The sequence below is a fragment of the Oncorhynchus kisutch genome, linkage group LG13, assembly GCF_002021735.2.
Source record: "Oncorhynchus kisutch isolate 150728-3 linkage group LG13, Okis_V2, whole genome shotgun sequence".
NCBI classification, from domain to species: Eukaryota; Metazoa; Chordata; class Actinopteri; order Salmoniformes; family Salmonidae; genus Oncorhynchus; species Oncorhynchus kisutch.
The window spans coordinates 74,165,676-74,190,102 of record NC_034186.2 but is presented as its reverse complement, the minus strand read 5'-3'; the positions used below and the strand labels follow the sequence as shown (position 1 = coordinate 74,190,102).

The 24,427-nt window shown below is 46.5% G+C and overlaps 1 protein-coding gene across 6 annotated transcripts in view; it reads left to right on the top strand.

The window, feature by feature from the left end:
* The first annotated feature begins 219 nt into the window (after positions 1–219).
* The window catches only part of LOC109906005 (protein tweety homolog 1), a 36,145-nt gene continuing 11,937 nt past the window's right edge, over positions 220–24,427 (top strand). Inside the window, exons 1-8 of one of the 6 annotated variants that reach the window (XM_031787284.1) lie at positions 220–371; positions 952–1,086; positions 9,645–9,822; positions 15,293–15,522; positions 17,281–17,392; positions 18,875–19,212; positions 19,414–19,509; positions 19,833–19,905. In XM_031787284.1, the coding sequence (XP_031643144.1) occupies positions 9,688–9,822; positions 15,293–15,522; positions 17,281–17,392; positions 18,875–19,212; positions 19,414–19,509; positions 19,833–19,905 (984 nt within the window). In that variant the 5' untranslated portion in view covers positions 220–371; positions 952–1,086; positions 9,645–9,687. Of the gene's footprint in view, positions 1,087–9,644; positions 9,823–15,292; positions 15,523–17,280; positions 17,393–18,874; positions 19,213–19,413; positions 19,510–19,832; positions 19,906–24,427 lie in introns of all 6 variants that reach the window. The other 5 variants (XM_031787280.1, XM_031787283.1, XM_031787285.1 and 2 more) reach the window with 5 other exon arrangements.

Below are 24,427 nucleotides of genomic sequence, written 5' to 3'. Positions count from 1 at the left end.
CCTCCCTCCCTTCCTCCATCCCTCCCTCTTTCTCTCACGCTCACTCACTGCCCAGTTGACAACCCATCTTTTTTCCTATTCACAATATCTTTGTTGCCCCCCCCCCCCCCTCCCTCCCTCCCTCCCTCCCTCCCTCCCTCCCTCCCTCCCTCCCTCCCTCCCTCCCTCCCTCCCTCCCTCCCTCCCATTCTCTCTTGCTCTCAGTATCCATCTAAGTGGTGTGCTTATTTGCTTCTGCCTAAATATATGTGCATCTCTACCTCTCCCTCTCTCTTCCTCTCTGCACAACACAGCCAAACACTGCCCTGCCTAACCACACAGGAGATTTCTTCAACAAATATTTTGTGGATTTTTGTGCAGAAATCTGAAATGTAACCCAAACTCTAATAATTGGACCTTTTCACGTTTTGTATTTTTTTTATTTAGACAATCGTAGATTTTTTTAATGATGATTTGTTGATTTTGGTCAGATTTTTGCCTCCTAATCTGAGAGTGTAGAGATTGGTATGTTGTGTGTGTGTGACTGAGTGTTGATGGAGGTTTCAGTAAGAGCCGTGTCTGTATCGCCCAGCAGCATCATCATTTGTGTGAACTGAGAGTGGATGGAGTCTTAATCCCCGTTAACAGATTCATTATCGCTGGGCACAATCGTGTCGCTGCCTTGTTGTGGAGTCGCCTGGCTGAACGATCTGCTGCCTGAATGGGGTTCTGACATGACGATAAGGGTCCCTCTGGGGTGTCTTCTCAATCCTAATCCCTCTCTCTCCTCCCTCTCTCTCCTCTCTCTCTTGCGCTGAGGGCTCCTCTCTTTTCCATCAACACAAGCACCTCTCACTGTTACCAGACAACCATCCAATCACAGGCTGTTTAATATTTCAAAAACAGACCTTGTTATTTATTTACATTTTATGTATTTTTGGGGTTCATGTCCCCTAAACCTATATCTTTCAGGATGAGTTTTTTTCCCCAAGAGGATCCAGCGCTGATGGTTGGCAACGGTATACCTCAGTGAGTGTGTAGATATTTGACAGAACACCAGAGAAGAGCAAGAGATAGCAGAACGCCCTCCCAACGCTACAGTCAAAGGTAAGAAACGGATCACTCTTCAATCACTCATTCACCATGGGTGAATTGTCTGTGTATTCTACAAGATGAATGGGCAGTCAAGTGAAATAGATTCATCATGCACTGTTAGACCATTGCAGTTTATGTTCAATGATGGAGAGTGGAGAGAAGCCTGGGTTTTACATCAAATGTTTGGATTTTTACGCAATGTCTGTGCATTGGCTGATGTTGAAATTAGGAAATTATTTATAAAACATTGAGGTTGAACCATGTTTGTTTGACAAAACAATCTAAAACAGAGTGAATCAATCTCTCTACTTTATCATAGTTGATAAGAGATATTGTATTTATATTAATAAATATCACATTGTATCTCACTGAATAGTTTGCTTAGCTTCATCTTCAGCAAACCTCTCTCAAATGCTACATTTGACTTTGTGCAAGCTTCTAAATGAGATTGCTAGTGTGGGAGCATTTGTCCATCCTCTTGGTACTGTATGTTATACTCATGTACACTCCAAAGCTCCATGTTGGATTTATTGATTCTACAAGCACGGAGCAGCCTGCAGCTGAATGCACTCAATCTTTCATTGATTTGGGGAAATGTGTGTGTATGGTTTGGTTTAACTATCCTTGTGTCCAAATTTTGGATACAAGTGTGTACATTTTGCTGGTCCCCACAAGTAAAAAGGCTATTTTAGGCTTAGGGGTTAGGGTTACAATTAGGATAAGGGTTAGGGTTAAGGTCAGGGTTAAGGGTTAAGGAAAATAGGATTTTGAATTGATTTTTTTTCCTTCGTTACCCACAAGGATAGTAAAACAAACATGTGTGCGTGCACGTACGTGATCCTGGTGGGATTTTTTTTTTACACAAACATGAATTTCAACTGAAACTTAAATATGAATTTTATAAGAAACAATTCAACCTCTAGTAGAGTCTGGAAATGTGTATTTATACACTACCCTTCAAAAGTTTGGGGTCACTTAAAAATGTCCTTGTTTTTGAAAGAAAAGCTCATCTTTTGTCCATTAAAATAACATCAAATTGATCAGAAGTACAGTGTAGACATTGTCAATGTTGTTGGTTAAATGTTGTGAAATTACTGGTCATGCTCTAGATTGGTTTATAAATTACCTATCAAATCGTACACAATGTGTAATGGCAGATGGTTGTAAATCTGAGTCCATAGAGGTGTGCTCAGGTGTTCTATTTTGGGCCCACTGTTGTTAATTTTGTATATCAACAACATTGGGGATCTTATTGAAACAGTGGATGTTCATTTTTATGCAGATGATACTGTTCTTTATTCAAGTGGTAGTAGTTTATCTTTAGCTTTTGAAAATGCCCAAAGAGCATTTAACATCATACAACAGAATCTGTATGATTTAAAGCTGATTCTAAATTCAGGTAAAACAAAATGCATGATATTTTCAAATGCCAGGCATGTTACAAATTATGTCATTGCTACATTGGCTGGACATACTATAGAGCAAGTTAAAGTGTACAAATATTTGGGTGTGTGGGTTGATGATAAGCTGAGCTTCACTGTGCATGTAGAGAACTTGATAAGGAAGATCAAGCTGAAAAAATAGGATTTTATTACCGGCATAAGGCTGTTTTTGTTGTTGAATTTTATCCTCTTTTCTCCCCAATTTCGTGCCATCCAATTGTTAGTAGTTACTATCTTGTCTCATCGCTACAACTCCCGTACGGGCTCGGGAGAGACGAAGGCCGAAAGCCATGCGTCCCCCCGAAACACAACCCAACCAGCCGCACTGCCTCTTAACACATCCAACCCGGAAGCCAGCCGCACCAATGTGTCGGAGGAAACACTGTGCACCTGGCAACCTGCTTAGCTCGCACTGCGCCCGGCCCGCCACAGGAGTCGCTAGTGCGCGATGAGACAAGGATATCCCTACCGGACGACGCTAGGCTCTCCCTAACCTGGACGACGCTAGGCCAATTGTGCGTCGCCCCACGGACCTCAGAGTCTCTGGTGGCACAGCTAGCGCTGTAATGCAGTGCCCTAGACCACTGCGCCACCCGGGAGGCCCTGCTTGTTTTTCTTTTGAGGCCAGGAATGAGCTGGTACGATGTACATTACTGTCGGTTTTAGATTTTAGTGATGTTGTACAGTGGGGCAAAAAAGTATTTAGTCAGCCACCAATTGTGCAAGTTCTCCCACTTAAAAAGATGAGAAGCCTGTAATTTTCATCACAGGTACACTTCAACTATGACAGACAAAATGAGGGAAAAAAATCCAGAAAATCACATTGTAGGATTTTTAATGAATTTATTTGCAAATTATGGTGGAAAATAAGTATTTGGTCAATAACAAAAGTTTATCTATCTTTAATACTTTGTTATATACCCTTTGTTGGCAATGACAGAGGTCAAACGTTTTCTGTAAGTCTTCACAAGGTTTTCACACACTTGCTGGTATTTTGGCCCATTCGTCTATGCAGATCTCCTCTAGAGCAGTGATGTTTTGGGGCTGTTGCTGGGCAACACGGACTTTCAACTCCCTCCAAAGATTTTCTATGGTGTTGAGATCTGGAGACTGGCTAGGCCACTCCAGGACCTTGAAATTCTTCTTATGAAGCCACTCCTTCATTGCCCGGGCGGTGTGTTTGGGATCATTGTCATGCAGAAGGACTCAGTCATGTTTCATCTTCAATACCCTTGCTGATGGAAGGAGGTTTTCACTCAAAATCTCATGATACATGGCCCCATTCATTCTTTCCTTTACACGGATCAGCCGTCCTGGTACCTTGACAGAAAAACAGCCCCAAAGCATGATGTTTCCACCCCCATGCTTCACAGTAGGTATGCTGTTCTTTGGATGCAACTCAGCATTCTTTGTCCTCCAAACACGACGAGTTGAGTTTTTACCAAAAAGTTATATTTTGGTTTCATCTGACCATATGACATTCTCCCAATCTTCTTTTGAATCATCCAAATGCTCTCTAGCAAACTTCAGACGGGCCTGGACATGTACTGGCTTAAGCAGGGGGACACGTCTGGCACTGCAGGATTTGAGTCCCTGGCGGCGTAGTGTGTTACTGATGGTAGGCTTTGTTACTTTGGTCCCAGCTCTCTGCAGGTCATTCACTAGGTCCCCCCGTGTGGTTCTGGGATTTTTGCTCACCGTTCTTGTGATCATTTTGACCCCACGGGGTGAGATCTTGCGTGGAGCCCCAGATCGAGGGAGATTATCAGTGGTCTTGTATGTCTTCCATTTCCTAATAATTGCTCCCACAGTTGATTTCTTCAAACCAAGCTGCTTACCTATTGCAGATTCAGTCTTCCCAGCCTGGTGCAGGTTTACAATTTTGTTACTGGTGTCCTTTGACAGCTCTTTGGTCTTGGCCATAGTGGAGTTTGGAGTGTGACTGTTTGAGGTTGTGGACAGGTGTCTTTTATACTGATAACAAGTTCAAACAGGTGCCATTAATACAGGTAATGAGTGGAGGACAGAGGTGCCTCTTAAAGAAGAAGTTACAGGTCTGTGAGAGCCAGAAATCTTGCTTGTTTGTAGGTGACCAAATACTTATTTTCCACCATAATTTGCAAATTAATTCATTAAAAATCCTACAATGTGATTTTCTGGTGAAAAAAAATTCTTAATTTGTCTGTCTTAGTTGAAGTGTACCTGTGATGAAAATTACAGGCCTCTCTCATCTTTTTAAGTGGGAGAACTTGCACAATTGGTGGCTGACTAAATACTTTTTTGCCCCACTGTATATATGCAGGCCTCAGCCTGAATCAACTACCCTGAGAGCACTTGATTCAGTGTGTCATGCAGCCCTCAGGTTAATTTCAAATCAGAAACGTCTAACACATCATTGTGATCTCTACAGCACTGTTGGCTTGTCGTCATTGACCTTGCGTAGGCTTAAACACTGGTATACACTGATTTATAAGGCCATATTGGGTAAAATGGCATTTTTATCGCTGTTCTTTTTTAGTCAGGTCAGTAAATAAATATAAATTACGGTCCCATTCTGATTTGCTTCTAACAGTACTAAAAATGAGAACAGGACATGGTAGAAATAGTTTTAGTTACTTAGCTCCGTTGTCCTGGAATTCTGTCATGAACATTTTAAAATGTGATGATCTAGTTTTGTTGGTGGAGTTGTCTCAATGAGAAAAAACCTCTATAAATAAAGGTAAAATAAAAATGACTATTGTCATTAAATAGTACCCTCAAAACACCAGTCTCAACGTCAACAGTGAAGAGGCGACTCCGGGATGCTGGCCTTCTAGGCAGAGTTCCTCTGTCCAGTGTCTGTGTTCTTTTGCCCATCTTAATCTTTTCTTTTATTGGCCATTCTGAGATATGGCTTTTTCTTTCCAACTCATCCCGGAGTCGCCTCTCCACTGTTGATGTTGAGACTGGTGTTTAGCAGGTACTATTTAAGGAAGCTGCCAGTTGAGGACTTGTGAGGCGTCTGTTTCTCAAACTAGACACTCTAATGTACTTGTCCTCTTGCTCAGTTGTGCACCGGGGCCTCCCACTCCTCTTTCTATTCTGGTTAGAACCAGTATGTGCTGTTCTGTGAAGGGAGTAGTACACAGCGTTGTACGAGATCTTCAGTTTCTTGTCAATTTCTCGCATGGAATAGCCTTCATTCTTCAGAACAAGAATAGACTGATGAGTTTCAGAAGAGTTTCTGGCCATTTTGGGCATGTAATCCAACCCACAAATGCTGAAGCTCCAGATACTCAACTAATCTGAAGAAGGCCAGTTTTATTGCTTCTTTAATCAGAACTACAGTTTTCAGCTGTGCTAACATAATTTCAAAGGGGTTTTCTAATGATCATTTCACCTTTTAAAATGATAAACTTGGATTAGCTAACACAACGTGCCATTGGAACACAGGAGTGATGGTTGCTGATAATTGGCCTCTGTACGCCTATGTAGATGTTCCATAAAAAATCTGCCGTTTCCAGCTACAATAGTCATTTCCAACAGTAACAATCTCTACAGTGTCTTTCTGACAATTTGATGTTATTTTAATGGACAAAAAATGTGCTTTTCCTTCAAAACAAGGACATTTCTAAGTGACCCCAAAGTTTTAAACGGTAGTGTAGATACATTACAGTCCTCACACTGAATGGGCCGTTCATGTCCCCACTGACTGATGATAACTGGGCTGTGGTGTGTATCACAGGGCCATATAACGGTCTCATAAACGGCAATCATTAAGAGTGTCCTTAAGTGGTCGTTAGGGAGACCATTGGGCCTTAACGTGTGGCATGATTTCAGTTGCATGTCATTATTCATACCCAGTGGCCCAGAGGAAAGCTGTTGTTTGATGTGTAGTGATAAGAATATGTGGTGCAATACAGGATAAAGGAGAAGGTGGCTTTACTGTCCAAAGAGGATTTTCTTCCCAGCTGCACATCCTCAGTCTTCCTCATTAACCGCCTTACAAAATGGCCTCGTGGAGAAACATATTCTGGAGGCTCCCTCAATACAAATAGCTGAGTGACTGTTTCATAACAGAGCCATTCTCAGGGTTGAGTCAGTCAGCTTGGTTCAGTGACAGATAGTTGACGTCTATTCTACTGTATTCTATCCATTTCTCCTCGGCTTTGTTGTTCCTGAGTGTCTCTTGTTGGTTTTGAAGCAGCGAGTGCACAGCACAGAAGGCTGTGGTTTGTGTTTCCTTCTTCCGTCTCCCTCTCCTCTCCCCTTCTCCCCTTCTCTCCTTGCTCCCTGTTATTTGCCTTCAGTTATGCAATGGTAACCAGCATGATAACAAGCTGGCAGGAAGCATCACGTCAACTTGAGCCTGCCTCCCTGCCTCCCTCTGACAACTACTGCTGGACCACTGCTCAGCTCAGACTGCTCCCTCTATGGTGCTCCCTCCCTTGTGCCCCCTCAATCCCTTTCTGGGTTCATGTTAGCACTAGTTCCCATTGTTGACACCACATCTGGTTGTGGACAGACAGACAGACAGATTTATGATAATTGCCAAAAATCGTTAATGTAGACTTTTGCAAGTAACATTAATTGAATTTCAATTCACACTATAGTCTAACCACACAACAACATTCCTATAATTCACCTAATGTGACAACATCCTCTACCACCCTCACAGCCGAATAATTCAAGACTAACAAGAAAAATCCAGTTTGTTGATATACCATCAGAGTCTGGCCATAACAATGTGAGACTACAACAATAACACCAGTCTGTTGACAGCCTCGGTGTGAGGGGATGGACGGCAGTGTGTGAAACCATGAGTGTTGGCATTGATTTAGTTAGTGACAGTTGGGGGTTTGGAGCCATTAAGGTGAACAGGCTTATTCTAATGAGCTTGGGATTGACTGTCTGGGTTGTCTGTTTAACCCTCACACACACACACACACACACACACACACGCATACATACACACACACACACACACTTATTATGTCCGTTGAGGCGTCATTGATTTTAAATGACTGCTACAGTAAAAAGACGATTGATATTTCTAAAATAGATCAGATATGGTCATATGCGAGTCTTGATCATATTTAATATTGTGTAGTGCTTCTATTCAAATGTAGTGTCGTGTGCTCATACAGATGGATAATTAAAAAGGTGTGATACAATGCTGAATGTTCTAAACATTCAAAGACAGCAAAACCAAGATGGGAGCCTGGTGCAGAATCCAAATCTAAGAATCCCTCCCTGATAGACGCTATCAAATACACTATTGTCTTTCCTCAACGTTCCTCTGTGTCTCACTGTATGTAGAGCAGTACTGTACAACCCCCTGTCTCTACTCCTCAGTACAACTCCTGTCAATGGTCTAGTCTGTGCTGATCTCATCTCATAGGCTCTCTTGAAACCCTCTTGTCTTCAACTGTAAAACCCTGGCAATTCTCTTAATCTGCACAATCAGTGTCGTGGCCCCCTTTACCATCCCCCCTCATCCCCTCTTCATAGCTCTGTGATTGTAATGTAGATTGTGGTGTCTATCTGGGATAACCGGATTTCCCTTTGTATATCCCCTACTTTCTCCCTATTGGCTGGGCTTGAGGAAGGGAGGGGAAGCAGAGTCTCTCAGCAGGGTGTGGTCGTAGAGTTTGGCTACAAAGACTGACCTGTTCTCCCTTGCTTCCCCTCTCTCCTTCCCTTTGGAGGGTGGTTGTGTGAAGTCTGCTACTGTGCATCATTGTTGTAGACATACTATCTCTTATAGTATCTTCTAATTTCCAGGATGGTTGAGGGGTGTTGTGTTGATAGTTGGTCTGATGGCGGTTGAATCTCCCTCTTGTATTGACCCAACTCTGCCTCTGTTATATAGTGCTGGATGTGTGGTGTGGCTGAGATTGCCACTGGACCTCCCACTATCTCCCCTACTCTGCTCCCATAGGTTGAGGAGTATGATGAAGTAGGATGTTAGTAGAGATGACAGGGTAGTTGGTTTAGTTGATGTCCCCTGGATAAGAGAGGAATCGCGCACACAGGTTTTTGGCAGGTCCCATTTCTATTCAGTTCAGCCAGATGAATTTCACTTCTGTACTTGAATGAATTGGAATGGAATTGACCACGACCATGATCCAAATGTGGCTTAGAAGCTGAGCAAAAATAACTAGCAATGTCTGCTCTTGCTCTGTGGTTTCTGCTCCACAGCATTTCACCCTGCATACCTCCTCGCTCCAGGTACAAGCCCTTAGGCATAGCTCTGATCTAGGATTAGATTACCTTGACTTTCACAATTCCTTACTTTAAGCATTAGGAGGAGACCATGTAAACCTCACCTTTAGATCAGAGTCTAGGACAGGGGTGTCAAACTCATTCCACAGACAGCCTAGTTTCTGCAGGTTTTTGTTATTTCCTTTCTATTAAGACCTAGACAAAAAGATGAGGGGAGTTCCTTACTAATTAGTGACCTTAATTCATCAATCAAGTAGAAGGGAGGAGTGAAAACACTCAGAACTCCGTGGAATGAGTTCGATGTGGTCTAGGAGAAGACCATGTAAACATCACCTTAGATCAGAGTTTAGGAGAAGACAATGTAAACATCACCTGAGATCAGAATCTAGGAGAAGACAATGCAAACATCACCTTAGATCAGAGTTTAGGAGAAGACAATGTAAACATCACCTTAGATCAGAGTTTAGGAGAAGACAATGTAAACATCACCTTAGATCAGAGTTTAGGAGAAGACAATGTAAACAAACTTCACATTGTGCCTGACCCACCTACAGTACATTGATTGATGAAATAGGAAGTTTCATTAACCATTGGCTGGCTCTCCCACAGACTGGAGGCGGGTTGGTTGGTGAGTTGATGTCCACTAGTTCCCTTGCTCCCTCGCTTTCTCCCTCGCTCCCTCCCTCCCTGCCTCCTCAGCAGGGTTGTTCTGAAACATCTTATCTTTCTTCCCTGGCTTCCAGTGTGTAAGAAGGAGTGGTAGACAGACATCATTTCAGTTGCAATAGCCATCACCCAGCACCATATACAGCATAAGGCTTTGTTTACTCATAGTATTTATCATTGGTCCGCCACTGGTGTGGAAATGTGGAATATGTCTATCACTTACCCACCTTTGATATTCTAACCCTTCTCTTCACTTAGTTCCTTTCAACAGGGTGGAGGAGGGGGGGTTAGGCGATAGAGTATGGCTGCCATGGCGACCGTGCCCAGCTACACCCCTTCGCTATGGGTGAGGATGTGCCACGCCCTCCCCCGGCTGGACCTCACCATGACGATGAGAGACAACCTATTCATCCCAGACAGCTGGGAGTACCAACAGGTAACAGAAAAGACCCACAGCCAATCACATCCATCGCAAACTACAACTGGCCAATCATACAGCACGACTGATTGATTCATATTTATCTCAAGTTTTCTCTTGGTTCAAACAACAAGATCGACAATAAAAGACAGCTAAGATTCAATGGAAAATATGTATTGTACTTGGTAAGAATGAGAACCAAGTCTGATACCGCAATGATACAGAATCCCCCCACCCCTCATGTTAAATACTGCCCCATAAAGATCCCTCTCTGTTTTGCACAGCGGCATCTGCAGAATCCTACTGGTATTATTAGAGCATTTAAACAGCTTATTCATGCTAGTGGTGCAAGTGGCCTAGTTATTGACAGGGAAACGAGCCCAGACCACTCAGAAGAATCTTGATCTGGATTTCAAGTCATCAGAAATATTACACCACCTGGCTGTCTCTCCTCAAAACTGTTAGCACTTAATTACACTGTTCTGTTCCCATCTCCACCACAGTTCAGTTTACATCCCTCAGCTCCACTACAGACTTCATTTTATTTCACATTCATTCTCATCATCGGTATGCAATTGTAAAAGTTCCACAGTACGGTTTGAGTAGGATTTGGTTTGAGTGTTTTAATCTGGAGACACTGTAGTAGCAGCAAAATGTTGTATTGTCAAAATGTTTGTTGTGTTGTTGTTCATTGCTAGGTTTCACCATTCCCTTCCAGTGGCTCTACGTCCCTACATTGCATGTCTACGGTACCGAGAGAGGGATTCTCAAATGATCCGCCAGTAGAGAAAGACAAAAGAAATGGAAAGCACTTGGAGAGAGAATGAGAGGGAGAGGATGAGTAACGTGAGGAGGTAGTGGGGAACAGAAGACAGGACAGAAAGAGAGAGAGTAAAAAGGAGAGGATGAGTAACGTGAGGAGGTAGTGGGGAACAGAAGACAGGACAGAAAGAGTTAAAAGGAGAGGATGAGTACGTGAGGAGGTAGTGGGGAACAGAAGACAGGACAGAAAGAGAGAGTTAAAAGGAGAGGATGAGTAACGTGAGGAGGTCGTGGGGAACAGAAGACAGGACAGAAAGAGAGAGTAAAAAGGAGAGGATGAGTAACGTGAGGAGGTAGTGGGGAACAGAAGACAGGACAGAAAGAGAGAGAGTAAAAAGGAGAGGATGAGTAACGTGAGGAGGTAGTGGGGAACAGAAGACAGGACAGAAAGAGTTCAAAGGAGAGGATGAGTAACGTGAGGAGGTCGTGGGGAACAGAAGACAGGACAGAAAGAGAGAGTAAAAAGGAGAGGATGAGTAACGTGAGGAGGTCGTGGGGAACAGAAGACAGGACAGAAAGAGTTAAAAGGAGAGGATGAGTAACATGAGGAGGTCGTGGGGAACAGAAGACAGGACAGAAAGAGAGAGTAAAAAGGAGAGGGTGAGTAACGTGAGGAGGTAGTGGGGAACAGAAGACAGGACAGAAAGAGAGAGTAAAAAGGAGAGGATGAGTAATGTGAGGAGGTAGTGCGGAACAGAAGACAGGACAGAAAGAGAGAGAAAGTAAAAAGGAGAGGATGAGTACGTGAGGAGGTAGTGGGGAACAGAAGACAGGACAGAAAGAGAGAGTAAAAAGGAGAGGATGAGTAAAGTGAGGAGGTAGTGGGGAACAGAAGACAGGACAGAAAGAGAGAGAGTAAAAAGGAGAGGATGAGTAACGTGAGGAGGTAGTGGGGAACAGAAGACAGGACAGAAAGAGAGAGAGTAAAAGGAGAGGATGAGTAAAGTGAGGAGGTAGTGGGGAACAGAAGACAGGACAGAAAGAGAGAGAGAGTAAAAAGGAGAGGATGAGTAACGTGAGGAGGTCGTGGGGAACAGAAGACAGGACAGAAAGAGAGAGAGAGTAAAAAGGAGAGGATGAGTAAAGTGAGGAGGTAGTGGGGAACAGAAGTCAGGACAGAAAGAGAGAGAGAGTAAAAAGGAGAGGATGAGTAACGTGAGGAGGTCGTGGGGAACAGAAGACAGGACAGAAAGAGAGAGAGTAAAAGGAGAGGATGAGTAAAGTGAGGAGGTAGTGGGGAACAGAAGTCAGGACAGAAAGAGAGAGAGAGAGTAAAAAGGAGAGGATGAGTAACGTGAGGAGGTCGTGGGGAACAGAAGACAGGACAGAAAGAGAGAGTAAAAAGGAGAGGATGAGTACGTGAGGAGGTAGTGGGAAACAGAAGACAGGACAGAAAGAGAGAGTAAAAAGGAGAGGATGAGTACGTGAGGAGGTAGTGGGGAACAGAAGACAGGACAGAAAGAGAGAGTAAAAAGGAGAGGATGAGTAACGTGAGGAGGTAGTGGGGAACAGAAGACAGGACAGAAAGAGTTAAAAGGAAAGGATGAGTAACGTGAGGAGGTCGTGGGGAACAGAAGACAGGACAGAAAGAGAGAGTAAAAAGGAGAGGATGAGTAATGTGAGGAAGTAGTGGGGAACAGAAGACAGGACAGAAAGAGAGAGAGTAAAAAGGAGAGGATGAGTAACGTGAGGAGGTAGTGGGGAACAGAAGACAGGACAGAAAGAGTTAAAAGGAGAGGATGAGTAACGTGAGGAGGTCATGGGGAACAGAAAACAGGACAGAAAGAGAGAGTAAAAAGGAGAGGATGAGTAACGTGAGGAGGTCGTGGGGAACAGAAGACAGGGACAGAAAGAGTTAAAAGGAGAGGATGAGTAACATGAGGAGGTCGTGGGGAACAGAAGACAGGACAGAAAGAGAGAGTAAAAAGGAGAGGATGAGTAACGTGAGGAGGTAGTGGGGAACAGAAGACAGGACAGAAAGAGAGAGTAAAAAGGAGAGGATGAGTAACGTGAGGAGGTAGTGGGGAACAGAAGACAGGACAGAAAGAGAGAGAGAGTAAAAAGGAGAGGATGAGTACGTGAGGAGGTAGTGGGGAACAGAAGACAGGACAGAAAGAGAGAGTAAAAGGAGAGGATGAGTAAAGTGAGGAGGTAGTGGGGAACAGAAGACAGGACAGAAAGAGAGAGAGTAAAAAGGAGAGGATGAGTAACGTGAGGAGGTAGTGGGGAACAGAAGACAGGACAGAAAGAGAGAGAGTAAAAGGAGAGGATGAGTAAAGTGAGGAGGTAGTGGGGAACAGAAGACAGGACAGAAAGAGAGAGAGAGTAAAAAGGAGAGGATGAGTAACGTGAGGAGGTCGTGGGGAACAGAAGACAGGACAGAAAGAGAGAGTAAAAAGGAGAGGATGAGTAATGTGAGGAGGTAGTGGGGAACAGAAGACAGGACAGAAAGAGAGAGAGTAAAAGGAGAGGATGAGTAAAGTGAGGAGGTAGTGGGGAACAGAAGACAGGACAGAAAGAGAGAGAGAGTAAAAAGGAGAGGATGAGTAACGTGAGGAGGTCGTGGGGAACAGAAGACAGGACAGAAAGAGAGAGTAAAAAGGAGAGGATGAGTAACGTGAGGAGGTAGTGGGGAACAGAAGACAGGACAGAAAGAGTTAAAAGGAGAGGATTAGTAACGTGAGGAGGTAGTGGGGAACAGAAGACAGGACAGAAAGAGAGAGAGAGAGTAAAAAGGAGAGGATGAGTAACGTGAGGAGGTCGTGGGGAACAGAAGACAGGACAGAAAGAGAGAGTAAAAAGGAGAGGATGAGTAACGTGAGGAGGTAGTGGGGAACAGAAGACAGGACAGAAAGAGAGTAAAAAGGGATAGAGAAAGTGAGGGTGGTAGTGAATGTAATTTAAGTAGGTCACAGATTATTAATAGAGTTTGCAGTTAGAAAGAAGAGAGAGAGGGAGAGGGGAGAGGGAGAGAGGAGAGAGAGAGAGAGAGAGAGAGAGAGAGAGAGAGAGAGAGAGAGGGAGGGGGAGAGAGGGGGAGGGGAGAGAGAGGGGAGGGGAGAGAGAGGGGAGGGGGGGGAGAGAGAGAGAAGGGAGGGGGGGAGAGAGAGAGAAGGGAGGGGGAGAGAGAGAGGTGAGGGGGAGAGAGAGGTGAGGGGGAGAGAGAGAGGGGAGGGGGAGAGAGGGGAGGGGGGAGAGAGGGAGGAAGGGGGAGAGAGAAAGGGGGAGAGAGAAAGGGGGAGAGAAAGGGGGGAGAGAGGGAGAGTAGGGGGAGGGGGAGAAAGGGGGAGAGGGAGGTGCGGAGGGGAGAGAAAGCGAGGGGGAGAGAGAGGGGGAGTGGGGAGAGACAGAGGGAGAGTGTGGAGGAGAGAGGGAAGGGGGAGAGGGAAGGGGGGACATGGATGGGTGGGGGGGAGGAGGAGGCAGCGGAGAGAGGGATAAGAGATAAGGTGGAGGGGAGGAAAATGAGGGAGGGAGGGAGAGAATGAGACAGGCAGATGGAGAGGGATAATGCTGTAGATATGTGTTCTGGCTAAATGCACTCTCCAGTAAAGTTGAGTATGATAAATATTAGTATGTCAGAGTGCAGGCTGAAGATGAGATGCAGGAGAGATGTGACAGGGGTTAGTAACGTTAATGTTCACTACAGCTTGCAGCTGAGGTAGTAGTGTGACGATACAAGGTAGCTTTCAACCCTTAGTCATGTTCAGTATGTATGTTAAACAGTCAGGAATTATATTATTACATTCAATTACTGGTTAATGAATGCAGTAGGTATGCTCTTCTGAATGGAGTCATACAGATTAGTTTGTGTGTGTGTGTGCGTGTGTGTGTGAAAAAAGCCTCCAGCTTTTTAGTTGATGTCCCCTGGAAAACTTTATACACTTCATGTTCTAATCACCTTTCACTTCCACTGCTTGGGTAGGTAGGACTGTACGCCATTTGTCACAGTGGAATTATAGGACCAGGAATGTTGTGGTCCTTTGTAGCTCATTTGGTAGAGCATGGCACTTGTAATGCCAGGGTAGCGGGTTCGATGCCCGCGACCACCCATACGTAAAATGTATGCACGCATGACTGTAAGTTGTTTTGAATAAAAGGGTCAGCTAAATGGCATATACAGTAAATTAATATTGCAATTTTCAGTATCACAATATCAACCTGTTATTTAGCTATTTTGCATAAATACACTGTATGGATTCTTGCAGAATATTGAGGTTCCCATGATGAAGGCTGGGAATACACTAATGTCCTCATGACTAACACGTGCACCTCCCAGCTGCTCTGAATCCCTGTTGTTATCCATAACACAGTATATTGACACATTTACCCAGCCCTAGCTGCTACAGTCTGGGCTCAATATTTGACTCTCAAATGGTGTGGAGGAGGCTCATGGGAGTTTCATTCATTCTATTAGAAATGAAATGTATACAAATTTGAACCAGATTTCCACCATAAGTCAACAACAGAATTTCAAGGGTTGATTTATTCACATGTTGCAATTAAATATCAACTGATTATAGAGATTGATTTTACGTTATGTCAGGTTTTTGCCCAGAGGGATAATGTTACTTAGAAATGCATTTTCCATTATGCAATCAAGTACAATGACAGTGTTGCTCATCAGTCTGTAATGTGCTGTGTTTAATTTGATTTACTCTCTCAGACTCTACTGGTCCTCTCTAGTCTTTCGGCCATTGCTCTCGTTCTCTCCCTCCTCGTCATTATCTCCTTCCTTATACACTACTGCTGCTGTCGCCGTGGTGACCGGAGTGAGGGATCTGAGGAAGAGGAGGAGGATGAAGAGGGCAGCACTGGCCATGGATACGGAGGCAAGAAAGGGCGGGGTATCTGCTGCGTCACCTGGGTGTCGGTGGCGGCTGTCACACTGTGCTGGTGAGTAAGAGAGGATAATTGTGACGTCACTGCCAGGATCAATGTGATGTCATTATGAGGGTCATTGTGACCTCTTTATGCAGGCCATTGGGATGTTGTGATGTCATGAGGGTCATTGTGACCTCTTTATGCGAGCCATTGGGATATTGTGATGTCCTGTCGTCTGTGTGACATCAGTGTCATGAGTGTTGTATTCACGAACTGTGACCAAACCATATGACTATTTGTCACAAGGACAGAGGAAAGGGAATCCTTTTTATAACACAGAGGTACCATCTTCTAACTTTCATTATTTCCCAATGGTCCAATAACCATGTGTGAGTTTTGATGTAAGTTATTTTCAGAGCACTGTAGAATGTAGTGTCCAGTCCCTGCTTTACAATGGGTTAGTATTTTGCTCCCGGCAATATCTGACACAGACAGTTGACCTAACTGACCGTGGTCAAGTTGTCGTTTGACCACATGGACCAGGCCACTGAGGTTAGGTGTTTGGGCTTGTGGCAGCATGTTTGTGGTTTGGAAATTGAATCATGGTTTCCTATCACCGTGACGATGATGTCAGAAGTTTCATCTCAGTGTATTGAATCCTCTCTCCTCTGTTCCCTCTCTGGTGAGCTTAGGTGTCATCCACTTGCTGTCATCCACTGTCATGAGGGCGTTTAGTCACATTGTGACAGGATGTTAATTTTAAGTTTGCATGAGGATATTGCAGCAGGTATTCAAATCTGACCCTACGAGGTCCGGAGTACTGCTGGTTGTCTGTTCTGCCTGATTATGAATTGCACCCACCTGGTGTCCCAGGTCTTAATCAGTCCCTGATTCGAGGAGAAGAATGAAGTGGAACTGGTTTAGCGGTCCAGATTATAATTTGCGGGGTTTACTGAGCCAGATTGGGTTGTCATAGAAAACCCACAGTTAAACACCTTCAGCTCTGACACCGCATGATGTTGGATGTCCCCTCCCGTCTCAGCAGCATAGCGTTGTCATATGTCACATGTTATCGGATTGCATTGTCAGCCTGAGTTGATGTCACTGCTTTATCAAACAGCACAATGTTCTCCAGATCTGATTTCCGCTTCAGTGATGTCATCATTATGCAGGTGTTTGTGTTATGGTGGTCCTGTTCCCCCCCCCCCCCCCCCCCCCCCCCGCGGCCGTGATGATGTCATCTCTCTCTCTGATACACGACCTTCTTGCTGTTTAGATGAAAAAGGGTAGTAGACATCTTAGTTTTAGAAATGCATTGTGGGAAAATATCAAATGACACCCTATTCTTCAAGTTGTGCATCAGAGCACATATATGACACACATGATGCTGTCAGAGAAAACATACACGTTTGACTGTATGAAACACAACACTCCTTTTTTTCCCACCGCTTTCTAATCTGGGTCACATACTTTGTGGGAGATTGGGTCATACCATTGCTCTCGGGTGCGAGGGGATTTGGTGAACATCTGGCCTAAGCTTTAATCTGAATATTTGAATAACAGAGAGATATATATGTGATTATTTTTTATGTTTCTAATATCACTCCAACTGAAGACTGCAGATGCAGACGCTGCTAAAACTCTTCTAAGCTATCTTATGTTTTCTAGTTTTCCTGTGGTCGTTAGTTCGTTCATTCATCCATTTCTCACATTTCACATCACTCTCACCAGTTCCATCTTGTTGTGTCAAATTAATTTTATATGTACATACAGTACAAACGGAATTAAACATGAATCTCTCTCCCTCAATCCCTGTTCCCCTTTTTGCAGTGTTGCCATAGGCGTTGGTTTCTATGGCAACAGCGAGGCTAATGATGGGATATATCAGTTGACCTCATCTCTTCTCACAGCCAATTACACACTGGCTTCCATCGATCTGCTGGTGAGTACTCCAGCTCCTCACTCCCAGCAAATTTCAGACATGCACAATATCTACCCTGCAGTGTGTGTGTGTGTGTGTGTGTGTGTGTGTGTGTGTGTGTGTGTGTGTGTTAGACATATTGGCGGAGAGGGAGAGAAAGTGGGGTGTAAACTTGTCAGGTGTGATATAGATCTGTCTGTCCTCATGCGGTCACTCAGTGGTTTATATGTCTGTCCCCACGCGGTCACTCAGTGGTTAATATGTCTGTCCCCACGCGGTCACTCAGTGGTTTATATGTCTGTCCCCACGCGGTCACTCAGTGGTTAATATGTCTGTCCCCACGCGGTCACTCAGTGGTTTATATGTCTGTCCCCACGCGGTCACTCAGTGGTTTATATGTCTGTCCCCACGCGGTCACTCAGTGGTTTATCTGTCTGTCCCCACACGGTCGCTCAGTGGTTTATCTGTCTGTCCCCACGCGGTCACTCAGTGGTTTATATGTCTGTCCCCACGCGGTCACTCAGTGGTTTATCTGTCTGTCCCCACACGGTCACTCAGTGGTTTATCTGTCTGTCCCCACACGGTCACTCAGTGGTTTATCTGTCTGTCCCCATGCGGTCGCTCAGTGGTTTATATGTCTGTCCCCACGCGGTCACTCAGTGGTTTATCTGTCTGTCCCCACACGGTCGCTCAGTGGTTTATCTGTCTGTCCCCACGTGGTCGCTCAGTGGTTTATCTGTCTGTCCCCACACGGTCGCTCAGTGGTTTATATGTCTGTCCCCATGCGGTCACTCAGTGGTTTATCTGTCTGTCCCCACACGGTCACTCAGTGGTTTACCTGTCTGTCCCCACACGGTCACTCAGTGGTTTATATGTCTGTCCCCACACGGTCACTCAGTGGTTTATATGTCTGTCCCCACACGGTCACTCAGTGGTTTATATGTCTGTCCCCACACGGTCACTCAGTGGTTTACCTGTCTGTCCCCACACGGTCACTCAGTGGTTTACCTGTCTGTCCCCACACGGTCACTCAGTGGTTTATATGTCTGTCCCCCACACGGTCACTCAGTGGTTTATATGTCTGTCCCCACACGGTCACTCAGTGGTTTATATGTCTGTCCCCACACGGTCGCTCAGTGGTTTACCTGTCAGTCCCCACACGGTCACTCAGTGGTTTACCTGTCTGTCCCCACACGGTCACTCAGTGGTTTACATGTCTGTCCCCACACGGTCACTCAGTGGTTTATATGTCTGTCCCCACACGGTCACTCAGTGGTTTATATGTCTGTCCCCACACGGTCACTCAGTGGTTTATATGTCTAGGTGATGGGATGCCCTCTTTCCTCTGTATATGTTTTTCATTGTAATTCAATCTCCACCCACCGCATGTTGTTGATTATACAACTACAAACTCTCTATGATTACATGACCATGAGATTGATTGTATGACTCGTGACCTCCACCTCTCTGTCCTGCCCCACCCCTCCCTCTCCGCCTCCCCAGGTTTCAGACACAATCTCTGGGCTACAGCTGTCCATCGCTGGGCCCCTGACCACTATGGAGGAGCTGTTTACAGGCAGTAAGCCCTACTTGGTGTCCACCCGGAACTGTAGGAGACTGTCAGAGAACGTGGTGTCCCTGCTCACCTCTCTGACCATGGCTCGCTCCTCTGACGGGGGTGCCTGGAACAGCAGTAACAATAGGGGAGATCCTCCCATAGCGGCCCTCACCCCTGTGCCCCCCTCCATGGCCCCCACAGTGGCACCAGTCGGAGGGGTCATGCCAAGCCCCTTCTCCCCTGGCTGGGCAGCCAACACACTGATGGTCAACGAGGACTACAGGTGAGGGAAGGGAGTGTCTTCTTCTCCAATGTTTTAAATTGGGTGTTAAGAACACACATAGCGTGTGCCAGTATATCAATCTTGCTGAAAGATTGAGTTTTGCGTTCAGCACCATAGAAATGTGTTTGGAAGTGTACTCCCTGCATTGTGTGGTTCTATGGTGTCCTATTGCTGAGATGGCTGTTATCTCCTGGGCTGTAGATGGCTGTCCTACGTGCTGCTGTTGCTGTTGGACCTCCTAGTGTGTCTGTTCATCCTGCTGGGGCTAGCCAAACAGGCCCGCTGGCTCCTCATCCTGTAAGCGCGCACGCACACACGCACGCACGCAGGCACGCACACACACACACACGCAGGCACACACACACACACACACACACACACACACACACACACACACACACACACACACACACACACACACACACACACACACACACACACACACACACACACACACACACCGACAGTTAAATCCTGTGTGTTGTATTGCATTGAACAACACTGAGTTTGTAATGCTCTGTGACTCTGTGTTATATAGGCTGTGTAATATATGATGGTTCCTAGGAGGTGTGTTTGGTGCTTCGCTGACCTCTATGTGTGTGTGGTTTTTCTCCTCCCAGGATGACGGTGCTGGCCTGGCTGGCTCTGTTCCTGAGCTGGGGGTCCCTGGGCCTGGAGACTGCCACTGTGGTGGTGAGTACTGACGGATAAAGGGAGGAGAGGTGGAGGGGTGGTGTGTGTTGTTGAGGGGAAGGGAGGGAGTTGATCATTCATGGCTGGCTAGAGAGTATCTCAGGAATGTCTTAAAGAAGTCCCGGCCAGAGCAGAACAGAATGGCTGTGTACTTCTGTTGGTGTTTGTCTGCATGTGTGTGTATGTGTTTCTGTATTGCAATCAGTGTGTCTCTGTGCCCCTTGTGCTAAACTGTGAAAAGACTGGCCTCCTAGGGAACACTGCAGTCATGGCAGGGGACCAAGAAGGAGGGAAAATGGGGCAGAAATTAGTGTGTAGGTGTGTTCTGTGTATTTTCTGTGTGTTTGTGAGCAATGTGTGTGTGTGTGTGTGTGTGTGTGTGTGTGTGTGTGGGCATGCATGTGTATGTAAGTAGTGTTAGCTTGTGTGTGGGCGTGTGACTTGGAGGGTGATGGAAGAAGAACACAAGTCCTTTCAGAGAGAGAGAGAGAGTGAGTCCCAGAGAGAGGGAGAGTTGAGAGGGAGAACTGAGGGAGAGAAAGAGGGAGGGAGGTAGGGAGGACTTCTCCAAAGACTCACCAGAACTCACAGAGAGAAAGAGAGGGGGTTGGAGAAGGTGTTTGTTTAGGGTGGTGGACAAATGGGACTAGTGGGACAGCCAGTGACAGTAAAAACACAATTTGATTCTATGCTATGACACTATCTTGGCCATTCTATTGATTGATGCCTACCACAACACCACAGACCACAACACCACAGACCACAACACCACAGACCACAACACCACAGACCACAACACCACAGACCACAACACCACCGACCACAACACCACAGACCACTACACCACAGACCACAATCCCACAGACCACAACCCCACAGACCACAACCCCACAGACCACAACACCACAGACCACAACCCCACAGACCACAACCCCACAGACCACAACCCCACAGACCACAACACCACAGACCACAACCCCACAGACCACAACCCCACAGACCACAACCCCACAGACCACAACCCCACAGACCACAACACCACAGACCACAACCCCACAGACCACAACCCCACAGACCACAACACCACAGACCACCAACCCCACAGGACCCACAACCCCACAGACCACAACACCACCAGACCACAACCCCCAAGCCACAACACCACAGACCACAACCCCCAACAGACCACAACCCCCACAGACCCCAAACACCACAGACCACAACACCACCAGACCATAACACCACAGACCACAACACCACAGACCACAACACCACAGACACAACCCCACAGACCACAACCCACAGAACCACAACCCCACAGACCACAACCCCACAGACCACCACCCCACAGACCACAACACCACAGACCACAACACCACAGACCACAACCCCACAGACCACAACCCCACAGACCACAACCCCACAGGACCACAACCCCCCACAGACCACAAACCCCCACAGACCACACACCCCAAGACCACAACACCACAGACCAACAACCCCACAGACCACAACACCACACGACCACAACACCACAGACCACAAACACCACAGACCACAACCCCCACAGACCACAAACCACAGACCACAACACCACAGACCACAACACCACAGACCCACAACACCCACAGACCACAACACCACAGACCACAACACCACAGACCACAACACCACAGACCTAACACCCACAGACCACAACACCACAGACCACAACACCACAGACCACAACCCCACAGACCACAACCCCACAGACCACAACCCCACAGACCACAACCCACAGACCACAACACCACAGACCACAACCCCCCACAGACCCACAACCCCACAGACCCACAACCCCACAGAACCACAACCCCACAGACCACAACCCCCACAGACTACAACCCCACAGACCACAACACCACAGACCAACAACCCCACAGACCACAACCCCACAGACCACAACCCCACAGACCACAACACCCACAGACCACAACCCCACAGACCACAACCCCACAGACCACAACACCACAGACCACAAACCCCACAGACCACAACCCCACAGACCACAACCCCACAGACCACAACCCCACAGACCACAACACCACAGACCACAACCCCACAGACCACAACCCCACAGACCACAACCCCACAGACCACAACCACAGACCACAACCCCACAGACCACAACCCCCACAGACCACAACCCCACAGACCACAACCCCACAGACCACAACCCCACAGACCACAACACCACAGACCACAACACCACAGACCACAACCCCACAGACCACAACACCACAGACCACAACCCCACAGACCACAACCCCACAGACCACAACCCCACAGACCACAACCCCACAGACCACAACACCACAGACCACAACCCCACAGACCACAACACCACAGAACACAACACCACAGACCACAACCCCACAGACCACAACACCACAGACCACAACCCCACAGACCACAACCCCACAGACCACAACACCACAGACCACAACCCCACAGACCACAACCCCACAGACCACAACCCCACAGACCACAACACCACAGACCACTACACCACAGACCACAAACACCACAGACCATAACACATAATTACAGTAAAAGCAACAAATAATTCTAGCATTTAAATAAAGGTTAAATAAAAATAAAATAAACATTTGGAGGGAATAGAGAACATTGAGATCTTTATTCAATATTGCATTGATAAAGAATTGGCAGCGAGCCAGGAATATAGAACTGTTGATGACATTTGCTGAGAACTGCCAGGGAGGGTTCTTTCTTGCAACTGTCCCATTCCAAATCCATGCCTTGGAAGTTTGTCAGGAGAGACATTTGTGTGTGTGTGTGTGTGCGTGCCCCTGTGCGCGCCCCTGTGTCTATGAAAGAAGGTTGAAAGGCCTGGAGGAGGAGCTGGCTGGAGATGTCTCAGAGCCCATCCAGCGGTCCACACAGAGCCCTTCTGTCCCTGGCCACTGACAGGCAAAACAAGACCCAGCTGTGGGTCTAAACTGCCCTGGACCGAATCTCTCTCTCTCTCTCTCTCTCTCTCTCTCTCTCTCTCTCTCTCTCTCTCTCTCTCTCTCTCTCTCTCTCTCTGTCTCTGTCTGTCTGTCTGTCTGTCTGTCTGTCTGTCTCTGTGTGTGTGTCTGTCTGTCTCTGTCTGTCTGTCTGTCTGTCTGTCTGTGTCTGTCTGTCTGTCTGTCTGTCTGTCTGTCTGTCTGTCTGTCTGTCTGTCTGTCTGTCTGTCTGTCTGTCTGTCTGTCTGTCTGTCTGTCTGTCTGTCTGTCTGTCTGTCTGTCTGTCTGTGTCTGTCTGTCTGTCTGTCTGTCTGTCTGTCTCTGTGTGTGTCTGTCTGTCTCTGTCTGTCTGTCTGTCTGTCTGTCTGTCTGTCTGTCTGTCTGTCTGTCTGTCTGTCTGTCTGTCTGTCTGTCTGTCTGTCTGTCTGTCTGTCTGTCTGTCTGTCTGTCTCTGTCTCTGTCTGTCTCTGTCTGTCTGTCTGTCTGTCTGTCTGTCTGTCTGTCTGTCTGTCTGTCTGTCTGTCTGTCTGTCTGTCTGTCTGTCTGTCTGTCTCTGTGTGTGTGTCTGTCTGTGTGTGTCTGTCTGTCTGTCTCTGTGTGTGTGTCTGTCTGTGTGTGTGTGTCTGGGTCTCTCACTCCCTCTCCTGGCCAGCCTGCCCCTTGTTCTGTGTCTGTGTGCCTGCAGCTCTTTTTACAATGTGGCAGTCAGGAGGGAGGAAAAAGGAAGGGATCGATGTAAATGAAAAGAGAGAAAGGAAACAGTTGAGAGAGGAGAAAAGCAGGATGAGAGAGTGAGATGGAAAGAGAAACCCAGAGCAGGTCTATACAGTATGGAGAGGGACAGTAGGTCTATACAGCATGGAAAGGGACAGTAGGTCTATACAGCATGGAGAGGGACAGTAGGTCTATACAGCATGGAGAGGGACAGTGGGTCTACACAGCATGGAGAGGGACAGTAGGTCTACACAGCATGGAGATGGACAGTAGGTCTATACAGTATGGAAAGGGACAGTAGGTCTATACAGCATGGAGAGGGACAGTAGGTCTATACAGCATGGAAAGGGACAGTAGGTCTATACAGCATGGAGAGGTACAGTAGGTCTATACATTATGGAGAGGGACAGTGGGTCTACACAGCATGGAGAGGGACAGTGGGTCTACACAGCATGGAGAGGGACAGTAGGTCTACACAGCATGGAGATGGACAGTAGGTCTATACAGTATGGAAAGGGACAGTAGGTCTATACAGCATGGAGAGGTACAGTAGGTCTATACATTATGGAGAGGGACAGTGGGTCTACACAGCATGGAGAGGGACAGTGTGTCTACACAGCATGGAGAGGGACAGTAGGTCTATACAGTATGGAGAGGGACAGTAGGTATATACAGTATAGAGAGGGACAGTAGGTCTATACAGTATGGAGAGGGACAGTGGGTCTACACAGCATGGAGAGGGACAGTAGGTCTACACAGCATGGAGAGGGACAGTAGGTCTATACAGTATGTAGAGGGAC